Source organism: Onychostoma macrolepis, chromosome 14 (assembly GCF_012432095.1).
Source record: "Onychostoma macrolepis isolate SWU-2019 chromosome 14, ASM1243209v1, whole genome shotgun sequence".
NCBI lineage: Eukaryota > Metazoa > Chordata > Actinopteri > Cypriniformes > Cyprinidae > Onychostoma > Onychostoma macrolepis.
Window position 1 is genome coordinate 601028 of NC_081168.1, and position 10822 is coordinate 611849.

Here is a 10822-nt window from a genome sequence, read left to right on the forward strand (position 1 = left end):
AAAAATCTGCTGAAGCTGGTTGCCTTAATTTTAAGTTGGCTCAACTTTTTTTTTTTTTTTTTTATTAATTTTGTTTTTATACAGTGTATAAGAGCATAAAGTACATCTGAAACTGCTGAGGCTGGTAAGGTTTTTGACTATATTACCGACCAGGTACATTATTCTCAGTGTACTGTCATTCTTAAAAAGAAAACAAATCCTTAATCATTATTTGCCTTTTTATGTGTGTGTGAAATATTAACATTTGTTGTTTTTCAGATCAGCTGCTATAGAAGACAAGCTGAAATCTGAGTGCAAAGACAAGCAAAGGAATAGTAAGTGTATTTTCATGTTGCATCACCTCTGTTATAGAGATTTTTGAATCAGGCCTAATGGAGGGTGATTCGGTCAATCTTGGAAGAAAAACATTAGCAATGTTTCCATTCCAGTTGGCTAATTTGTGCTTGCTTTCAGTCATTCATTTAAAAATCTTTTATTTAATTTTGTTTCTGTTTTTTTTTCTTTTTCTAAAGCTGCAAGGCTCTTGTGCAAAATATTGTATGCGAGGACGACTAGGCTGTGCCCAGGTCTCCGGAACCTGCGACGACGACGCATGTGCCAAACACCATCTAAGCCGCCAGGGCATCATCGTCATCCTCCCATCATCATCCCGCACCTTTGCCTTTCAGCATCCCTACACCATCTCCTCGTCCACCTCCAAACCTCCTCCATCCCTCCCTATTCTGTTGCTTGAACTTTATCATCTTCATTTTCATCTTCATTCTTTGCACACACACACCTATTCACCTCTGCACTTTGTTTTTTTATTTATTCATTGATGTAAAATTCTGTACTTTTCAGTAATACAGGTATAACTGAAACATTCTACAAATGGATAAGATGCCATAGCATTTTTTTATTTATTTTAATGGTTTTTGTGTAATGTATTAAAATGTACTTGAGTATGTTTGTAGTAATACAAATATACTATAAACATACATGTATTTCAAGTGCATTTCTAATACATTTAATAATATGTTTTTTTTTTTCACCAAGGTATATATGCTGCTGTACTTTTTAAATGTACTTTATGAATATTTGTAATGTACACAACAATATATAATACATTAAAGTTTTCTAGATATCAAAGTGTGTACATGTGTATATACTGAAAAAAGCAGCTTCATAATATACTAGTAGTGTAATGCTAATGCATTTCTAATCAGCTGAAATACAATTGAAATGTACTTGAATCACATTAAAATGATGCCTCAAATATACTCTAACTGTAGTTCATGAAGCATTAAAAGTACATTTTAAATGTATTTTAAGAAATACACTTGAATTGCACTAAGTATACTGAAAGTTGTTCCAATTTAACACAATTTCAATATATTAAATATATTACAAATAGATTAAATGTAGATTAAATTACTTAATGTACTTAAAGTTGTTTTAAAATAATACATATAATATGCACTTAGTATAGTATAATTTAAATATAGTAAGTGTGTCTGAAAAAGCACAATTTAAATATATTTATTTTTCACCTGGGACATGATGATAAAATGAGCAGGATTTATTGGGTAATATTAGCTGTGTTTATTTCAATGCTCAGACTTCATCAACAAGTGTTATTATAACTCAAAACAATATTACATTACTGCTTCACAACTTCATCCTGTGATGTTAAAAACTTGGAAATGGAGACTTTCTCTGATCTCTAACTCATGACAAGACAAATATCCCTTCAAACAATGCAATCATAAGATAAGACAATATGATACATATTATATTCAGAGAAGCTACTCTAAGTGCGTTTATTAAACACAATTATTCAGACATGTTATTTGGGAGCAGTTGTGGCCTAATGGTTAGAAAGTCAGAGTTGTAACCTGAAGGTTGTGGGTTTGAGTCTCAGGTCCAGCAGGAGTTGTTATTGGGGGGAGTGAATAACCAGCACTCTCTTCCACCCTCAATACCACGACTGAGGTGAGACCCTTGAGCAAGAACCAAACCCCCAACTGCTTCCTGGGAGCTGCATCAATATGGCTGCCCAGACTGTATCCAGATCAGATGGTGGATCAGCACCTATAGATGACCTCTACAGCCCTGAATGTCAGCAGAGACCAGGACACTTAGATGAGCCCCAGAGACAGTTTTGGTTTTGTCTGGCCAGTGGAGAACGACACAATATCTCCCTGTTTAATACTGTAAAGCTGCTTTGAGACAATTTGCATTGTAAAAAGCTCTAAAAAAAATGAAGAGAAGAGACTCTATAACATCTCACTGTTACTGATTTATCATGCAGCTCAAAGCATTATGGGTAGAATGGGTAGAATAGATTGATCTCTTATCAATCTATTCTGATTCATCAACACAGTTTCACTGATGATTTATAATTAATATAAAACCCAGGATAGAGCGGCTGAGTGAATGTGGTCTGGACTGTGTGGATGAGGCTCATTGTGTCAGAGACGCTGTAGAAGGACAGAGTTCCTGCACCGTGATCCACAAACACTCCTATTCTCCTGATGATGGACTTCACAGAGAGATCAGTCCATATGTTATCGTGTATGAATAAGTAACTGGAGGGAGTGCAGTATAAACCCCATGACTGATTATTATTTCCAAAGGAACACTCATTACCCCATCCCTTCCGGCTGATGCTCTTATATGACACTGATATCCGCACACTATTATCTCCACTCCACTCAATCTCCCAGTAACAGCATCCACACACACTCTCTCTACACAACACCTGCCAATAATAATCAAATCTGTCTGGATGATCAGGATACGGCTGATCTGAGTCAGTGTAAGTAATCACTTTGTTTCTCTCAGACAGATGGAGGCGTTTATGCGCTGTGTTCAGATCCAGAGTGAGCTGATGGGAATCTGATGGAGATAAAACACATCAGAATCAGGAATTATGAATCTGTTTGATCTTTTCATGTAGCTGAACTCTTCATGTTCAGTGTATCATCAGTGTCTCAGTACAGACGACCAGATATCTGTGCAAATCATCATTTACATCAAAACTCTTCTTTCTCCTTCTACAGAAGAACATGAACACACTCAGTGAGTTTTTCTGCTGGTTTTCTTACTGACTTACATTGTAGGAAGTCGTTCCTGGTCCTGGGAACAATGTTGGTAAATATGACTGTGGAAATCAACAGACATGAACAGTGTGATTCTCATGATCATGCATCCATTCCTAAGACATTTCTAATATGATGATCTCCATGATATGAGATGATGATGGACTCGTTTCTGAGAGCAGATGAATCTCCAGGACTTTACCTCTCTCTGAGATCTTCTTGACAGATTTTCTCAGGCCATCAGAAGAGAAGAGAGAACTGAAGAGATCATCATCTACGTCTGTAGATTCAGGAGGAGCTGAGAGAGACTGGAAACTCTACAGAAAACAGAAATCAAAACTCATCAGCTCCACACTTCACCCAATAACCTGCTCCAACATCAGATTTGAGCGGCTCTTGTTGACTCGACTGATCTTTAGTAACTCACCTCAATCCAGCACTTTCACAGCATCAGCTTCATTCTTCTCATATTCATTATATCACATTAGAGCTATAGAGTCTAGTATTTGCCATTTACACTCTATGTGATCTTTCAAGGAAAGTAAAACATCTGATAAGACATCTGATAAGAACATAAATGTTCATCTAAAAGCTCAAGCACATCAATGGAGTCTCATTGTAGGGTTGAGTAGATTTGCTCAGGAAAAGCAGCTCAATGGCTACAATTAAGGCAGTTTCACACTGAGTGCGATGCGAAAAATGAAGGCGAATCGCTAACGAACGGTGCTTTCAAACCGAGCGCAAAACAATTGATCACCTTCTGCTAATTCGTGCCTTCAGGCTAGGTGGTGCCAACCAGCAATGCATTTTTCCTCAGATATTTATCTCGTATATGGATTTAACATCATACCCTGCTTACTACACAGCAGTAAATTAAGATAAACAAAGTTTGGTTCTACACCAGAAACATAAACTATCTATAATGCTTACAAAAATACATCTTACAATTAGCAACTACACTTGAAAATGTTTATGATTATTAATGTTTTTGCATAAAATCTACGTTAAACCATGAGTGCTTGTAATAACTTCCGAAAGTGATCTAAATTTTGATTCTATAATAGGTAGACACGCACTCTTTGTATGATTTATAATGGACACCTGCTTATCATTTGTCATAAATATCCTTTATTTTAAAAATACCATGAGCTGCATAAAATATATCGTCATAACCAGTCTATTTGCTTTCATATTTCATGTATAGAAAAATGTTTCTTTCAATTTTTTCATACGTAATGGCAGGCGATTTTATCCCATGTTTCCGAGATCTTAAGTGAACGCGCTCTGACTCGTAACACTCGTGCATGTAGAAGAAAATGGACAGTGCTCTTCAGATCACATTCAATGGAGAATTAATAGAGATTATATTATGTATAAAGAACATGTGAGAATAAGGGCCAGTTTTACCAACAGTTTGCGCCACCGAAAACCATCTTTTGGCATTAAAGTACTACTGTCGTGTTTTACTAAAGACACGCAATAACGAATTAGTGCTGAAAAGGCGGGGACACAGTTATTTTTGCGCCTTACCTTATTAAATATATATTTGTAGGAGTTTCCTTCTCAGACGCTAAATTTATGGGAGGAGAGTATTCAAATGAATCACGCAACGAGATTTACTAACGTTTGCGCTCTTTAAATTTACTGGTATTATTTAATGCCCAAAAAAGCATGTCTTAACTATTTTGCGCTTGAAATGGCTGCAATTATTGTTGCTAGAGGAGGCACTGCAGAGAACAGAGAGCGCGTGGTAGAAGGGAGAGGATTTTTCCACACATTTTAATTTATTTGGAATGCCAGAAGAACACATTATCTGAACATATAGTTTACCAGACAATGTTACATTTAATTTACTGCAGAAAATGAAAGACGACCCTCAACTAGGAGTAACGCAATACCAGGTCTATCAAAACTTCTTGCAACCCCTCATTTTTTGGCCTCCGGTTCTTTTCAATGTACTGTGGTTTCTTAACTTCTTTATTCTTTATTATGGACTATGCTAATTTAAGCTGTGCTTGGTTTATTGCGTTAGTTGATATGTAAATGAAATGTTGTGTCTGTATTCTGTAATTTTCGCGTTGTTAGTACAACGTTTTTTAAATTTGAATAAAATGAAAACTAAAAGAATTTCAAATCAGATGAGCCAATATTTTATTCACAATAGAACATAGATAACATAACAAATGTTTAAACATTTTACAATTTAGAAATTTTACAATTTTCTATTCAAAATGAGCTCATTTCAAATTTGATGCCTGCTACAGGTCTCAAAATAGTTGGGACGGGGGCATATTTAACATGGTGCAGCATCTCCTCTTCTTTTCAAAATAGTTTGAAGACGTCTGGGTATCGAGGTTATGAGTTTCTGGAGTTTTGGTGTTGGAATTTAGTCCCATTCTTGCCTGATATAGGTTTCCAGCTGCTGAAGAGTTTGTGGTCATCTTTGACATTTTTTGTTTAATGATGTGCCAAATGTTCTCTATAGGTGAAAGATCTGGACTGCAGGCAGACAATTCAGCACCCAGACTCTTCTACTACGAAGCCATGCTGTTGTAATAGCTGCAGTATGTGGTTTTGCATTGTCCTGCTGAAATACACGTCATCTGGAGGGGAGCATATGTTGCTCTAAAATCTTTATATACCTTTCAGCAATCATAGTGCCTTCCAAAACATGCAAGCTGTCCATACCATATGCACTTATGCGCCCCCATACCATCAGAGATGCTGGCTTTTTAACTGAACGCTGATGACACGCTGGAAGGTCTCCCTCCTCTTTAGCACGGAGGACATAGCGTCCATGATTTCCAACAAGAATGTCAAATTTGGACTCGTCTGTCCATAGAACACACTTTTCCACTTTGAAACAGTCCATTTTAAATGAGCCTTGGCCCACAGGACACGACGGCGCTTCTGGACCATGTTCACAGAGATTTCTCCAGTTTCTCTGAATCTTTTGATGATGTTATGCACTGTAGATGATGAAATTTGCAAAGCCTTTGCAATTTGACATTGAGAAATGTTGTTTTTAAAGTATTCCACAATCTTTTTACAGACTCTTTCACAGATTGGAGAGCCTCTGCCCATCTTTACTTCTGAGAGACTGCCTCTCTAAGACATCCCTTTTATAGCTAATCGTGTTACTGACCTGATGTCAATTGACTTAATTAGTTGCTAGATGTTCTCCCAGCTGAATCTTTTCAAAATGTCTTGCTTTTTCAACCCTTTGTTGCCCCCGTGCCAACTTTTTTGAGACCTGTAGCAGGCATCAAATTTGAAATGAGCTCATTTAGTGGATAAAAGTGTAAAATTTTTCCATTTAAACATTTGTTATGTTCTTTATGTTCTATTGTGAATAAAATATTGGCTCATGTGATTTGAAAGTCTTTTAGTTTTCATTTTATTCAAATTTAAAAAACATCCCAGGCATTTCCGGAATTCGGGCTGTAAATCACCCGCAGAAATTTCCACACCCATCGGCGCTGCTTTGAAATTTGCGCTCTCGCACTAATTTGCCCTGTTTAGTAAAACTGGCCCTAAATCTGCTCTCAGATACCAATGATAATAAGAACTCAGCATCCTCTTCTCTCTCAGAATACTTTTCTTCTGTGTTTGTGAACACTGGTTTTCGAAACAGCCCCACCACTCTCACCATTTTGTGCAACAGCAGCCGCTCCGGGCACGTGATCCAAGCTCAAATCTAATTGTATGGCCCGTTTCGTCACAAAAATCGACACACAGGATGAAAGAAAATCCTTGTTTTTGATGATCGCGCCTGGTGTGAATGGCCCCATATGGATCGATTGTTTCATCATTGTGCCAAATTTTCATGTTAAGTGTGTAAAGGCCTTAAGATTTATCATTATTTATAACTTTAGAGCGATTAGCAACACTGACACTTCACAAAGACCCTTAACACACATTCAGGTTTGGTTTGGTTTCAATACACTGAAGCATTGCTAATATACAGCCTCACTTCATGTTTGGGGTCTTCATGATCTAATTCATCAATGTGTTACAAGCCAATAAAAAAAGTTTTATCAGGTTTGAGGATCACCTGATCCAATTTTGATGAATGCTACCCAGAATCCGTACTGTCGAGTTCACTAACTTTACCATGATATAATAAATCAGAAGGAAAAAGGTTGGTTAAGTTTTGAACTGTTGGTGGTCACACCGAGATTTTTGACAGTTGGTGTAACTGACTGACTGAATCTGGATAATTTGTTACAAAATAATCTGTTACATTTATATAGTGCTTTTCTGGGTACTCAAAATGCTTTACATGGAAGCAGGGATCTCAGCCACCACCAGGCTTCTTCACTGCTTCTCCTTTCCACCAATAAGCAAGTGTATGTTGGGCGTTTTGGCACATTATGGCTGCTGTCGCATCATCCAAGTGGATGCTGCACACTGGTGGTGGTTGAGGAGATCCCTCCTTCCATGTAAAGCACTTTGAGTACCCAGAAAATCACTATATAAATGTAAAAAAAATTACAAAATTATGTAATAAATCATTCGGATTCAGTCAGATTTACTCAATAGAAACTCGTCTGTCACTGCATTTCAATTACATTTTGACTGATGGAAGTATATATTTTTTCAAAGAACAGGTGAATAGTTTATTTTATGTTTAATCAAGGTAAATTTTATGAAAGATTGTGTTGATAAAAGTTTAGTGCATTTTCAGCAAACAGTGAATCTCTTCTTGCAGCTGCTGTTCATTTCCACAGCTGTGTGCAGTGTGAATGCTGTAAGCTGTTAATATGGATGCTGATTTTAACACATATTAAAAGAGTGTCAGCAATATTTCACCAGTGTCTAGTTTTAAATACCTGTTTCTCTGTCCTTTGTGCTAAAGCAGGTCTTGGACTGAAGGTCTGTCTGCACTGAGGGCAGCTGTAGACTCTCATCTGATCCTCCTGATCCCAGCAGCCTGTAATACAGCTCTTACAGTAACTGTGTCCACAGGGAATGGCCACTGGATCCTTCAGCAGATCCAGACACACTGAACAAAAGAACTCATCCTGAGAAACTCTGGCTTCTGCCATTTTACTGCATGAATACAGAGACACAAACACACAACAGCTCAATTACACTTCAGCTTCTCTTTCCCTGAACTGATGAGTTGAACTAGTTTCCTGGTTTTGTGTTTGAGTGACGTGTGTAAAACAGGTGTGTCTATAAGACTGTAAAGCAGGTTCCTCATTCGTCCTCCTGTAGGGCAGGGTTTTTGACCTATACTGGGTCCAGCCACCTGGGGGCGATCAAAACATTTTGTCTTCACTACTCAGGACTTGTGCAGCACACTTGGTTTCTATTGGTCTGCTAGTATAATCATTCATGTGGAGAAACCAGCAGGAGGTTCTTCTAAAGTTCACGAGCAGCTCAAATCATATGCATCATGAACTGTAATGCTTCACAGTGATCATGATGTTCATGTTAATGACACTGCATTACAAGGCTCAATTCTTGCACCACTCTTGTTTAGCCTGTATATGCTCCCACTATGTCAAATAATGAGAAAGAACCAAATTGCCACTCATAGCTATGCTGATGATACCCAGATTTACCCAGCCTTATCTCCAAATGACTACAGCCCCATTGACTCCCTCTGCCAATGCACTGATGAAATTAACAGTTGGATGTCCCAGAACTTTCTTCAGTTAAACAAGGAGAAAACTGTCATTGCATTTGGAAACAAAGATGAAGTTATCAAGGTGAATGCATACCTTGACTCTAGGGGTCAATCAACTAAAAACCAAGTCAAAAATCTTGGGGTGTTTCTGGAGACAGACCTTAGTTTCAGTAGTCATGTCAAAGCAGTAACTAAATCAGCATACTATCATCTCAAAAACATTACAAGAATTAGATGTTTTGTTTCCAGTCAAGACTTGGAGAAACTTGTTCATGGCTTTATCACCAGCAGGGTGGATTATTGTAATGGTCTCCTCACCGGCCTTCCAAAGAAGACCATTAGACAGCTGCAGCTCATCCAGAACACTGCTGCCAGGATTCTGACTAGAACCAGAAAATCTGAGCATATCACACCAGTCCTCAGGTCCTTACACTGGCTTCCAGTTACATTTAGGATTCATTTTAAAGTAATTTTACTCATTTATAAATCTCTCAATGGCCTAGGACCTAAAAACATTGCAGATATGCTCACTGAATATAAACCTAAAAGACCACTCAGATCATTAGGATCGAGTCAGTTAGAAATAACAAGGGTTTACACAAAACAAGGGGAGTCTGCTTTTAGCTATTATGCCGCCCGCAGTTGGAACCAGCTTCCAGAAGAGATCAGATGTGCAAAAACATTAGCCACATTTAAATCCAGACTCAAAACTCATGTTTAGCTGTGCATTTGTTGAATGAGCACTGTGCTACGTCCCAACTGATTGCACTATGTATAATAATTTTATATTCTTAAATGTTTTAAATTCTTTTTAAATCAATTTTTAAATCACTTTGTTTTTATTGTTGTGATTATTATTATTTTTAATGACTATTTCACTTCCTTTTATGTAAAGCACTTTAAATTACTACTGTGTATGAAATGTGCTATATAAATAAACTTGCCTTGCCTTGCCATTGTGTAGAACTTTACTATAACTATTAGAATATTTCTGTAAATTCTTCCTAGGGTAGAGGCAGCAATCCTTAGGCTATATACAAGTGAAGTAATTTCAATTATTTATTCAAATTCTTTGCAAATGTCTTGTAATTAAGAGCTAAATCTGTAAATATTATGGCCCAAATAAGAGACATATTTATATGTAAACATACTTTTGTCAATATTTTTGATCTGATTGATTTAAAAAAACCAACCAAAAAAAAAAAAACACTGCAAGGGTTTGGAATCAGTTTATTATTGATATTAAGCAGAGTTAAACACTGAATATAGACCTATAGATGGAAAAGGCAACCCTTTTTTACTTCAATTACACATTTGGACAAAAAGCAGCGGCATATAGTCTTAAATTAAACTATTTTCACACATACATGTCTTCATTTTTTATTCGAATTTAAGAATTAGTGATTCTACAAATTGTCCACCTAAATATCTACATGTACTAAATGTAAACTTTTAAACCAAAATCTTAATTGGGTACAAAATAATATGGAAAGGCTGGCAATAATATATTTAAACATAGCTAAAATATTGTAGTGATACTGGCAGATTTATTTTGAAGCCCACACAAGTTCTGGAGAGCCATCTACTCTACCTGTACATACCTTGTTCTTGTGCAGACTTATCTTCAAGTTGCTTCTTGAGCAAGCCATTTTCCTCCTCCAGCTCATCCACACGAGACTGGAGCATCTCAGCCCTCTTTTTCCAGAGAATATGTTGTTTAACAGGCTTTAGACTGTCCATCTTATCAGCTGCAAAATATGGCCTGAAAAATTACTAATACATGTCAGTGGGGAAAAAGGTCCAAACCTTGTAAGCACAGAGTCAAAAGTTTACGTTAATTAAGTTAGATCAACACAACAAGAGTCAAGTCAAGTCACCTTTATTTATATAGCGCTTTTAACAATACAGATTGTGTCAAAGCACTTAACAGTATCAAATTGGAGGATAGAGTGTCAGTAATGTATAATGATAAGATTAAACACTCAATTTTCAGTTAAAGGCATTTCATTATTGAATTCAGAGATGTCATTGTCTAGCTCAGTTTAGTTTAAATAGTATCTGTGCAATCAAATCGACAATAATCTCTAGAAATTAAGTGTCCCCAACT

General features: G+C 36.8%; 1 protein-coding gene across 1 annotated transcript; it reads right to left on the minus strand.

The window, feature by feature from the left end:
• Window positions 1–1581: 1581 nt before the first annotated feature.
• LOC131553941 (E3 ubiquitin/ISG15 ligase TRIM25-like) lies at window positions 1582–10455 on the minus strand. The gene is made up of 5 exons (XM_058798926.1): window positions 10317–10455; window positions 7913–8085; window positions 3283–3397; window positions 3095–3142; window positions 1582–2877 (listed from the first exon to the last, which is right to left on the minus strand). The coding sequence occupies exons 1-5, from the start codon at window positions 10453–10455 to the stop codon at window positions 2354–2356; spliced, it is 999 nt and encodes a 332-aa protein (XP_058654909.1). The 3' UTR covers window positions 1582–2353.
• Between the last annotated feature and the right edge of the window lie 367 nt (window positions 10456–10822).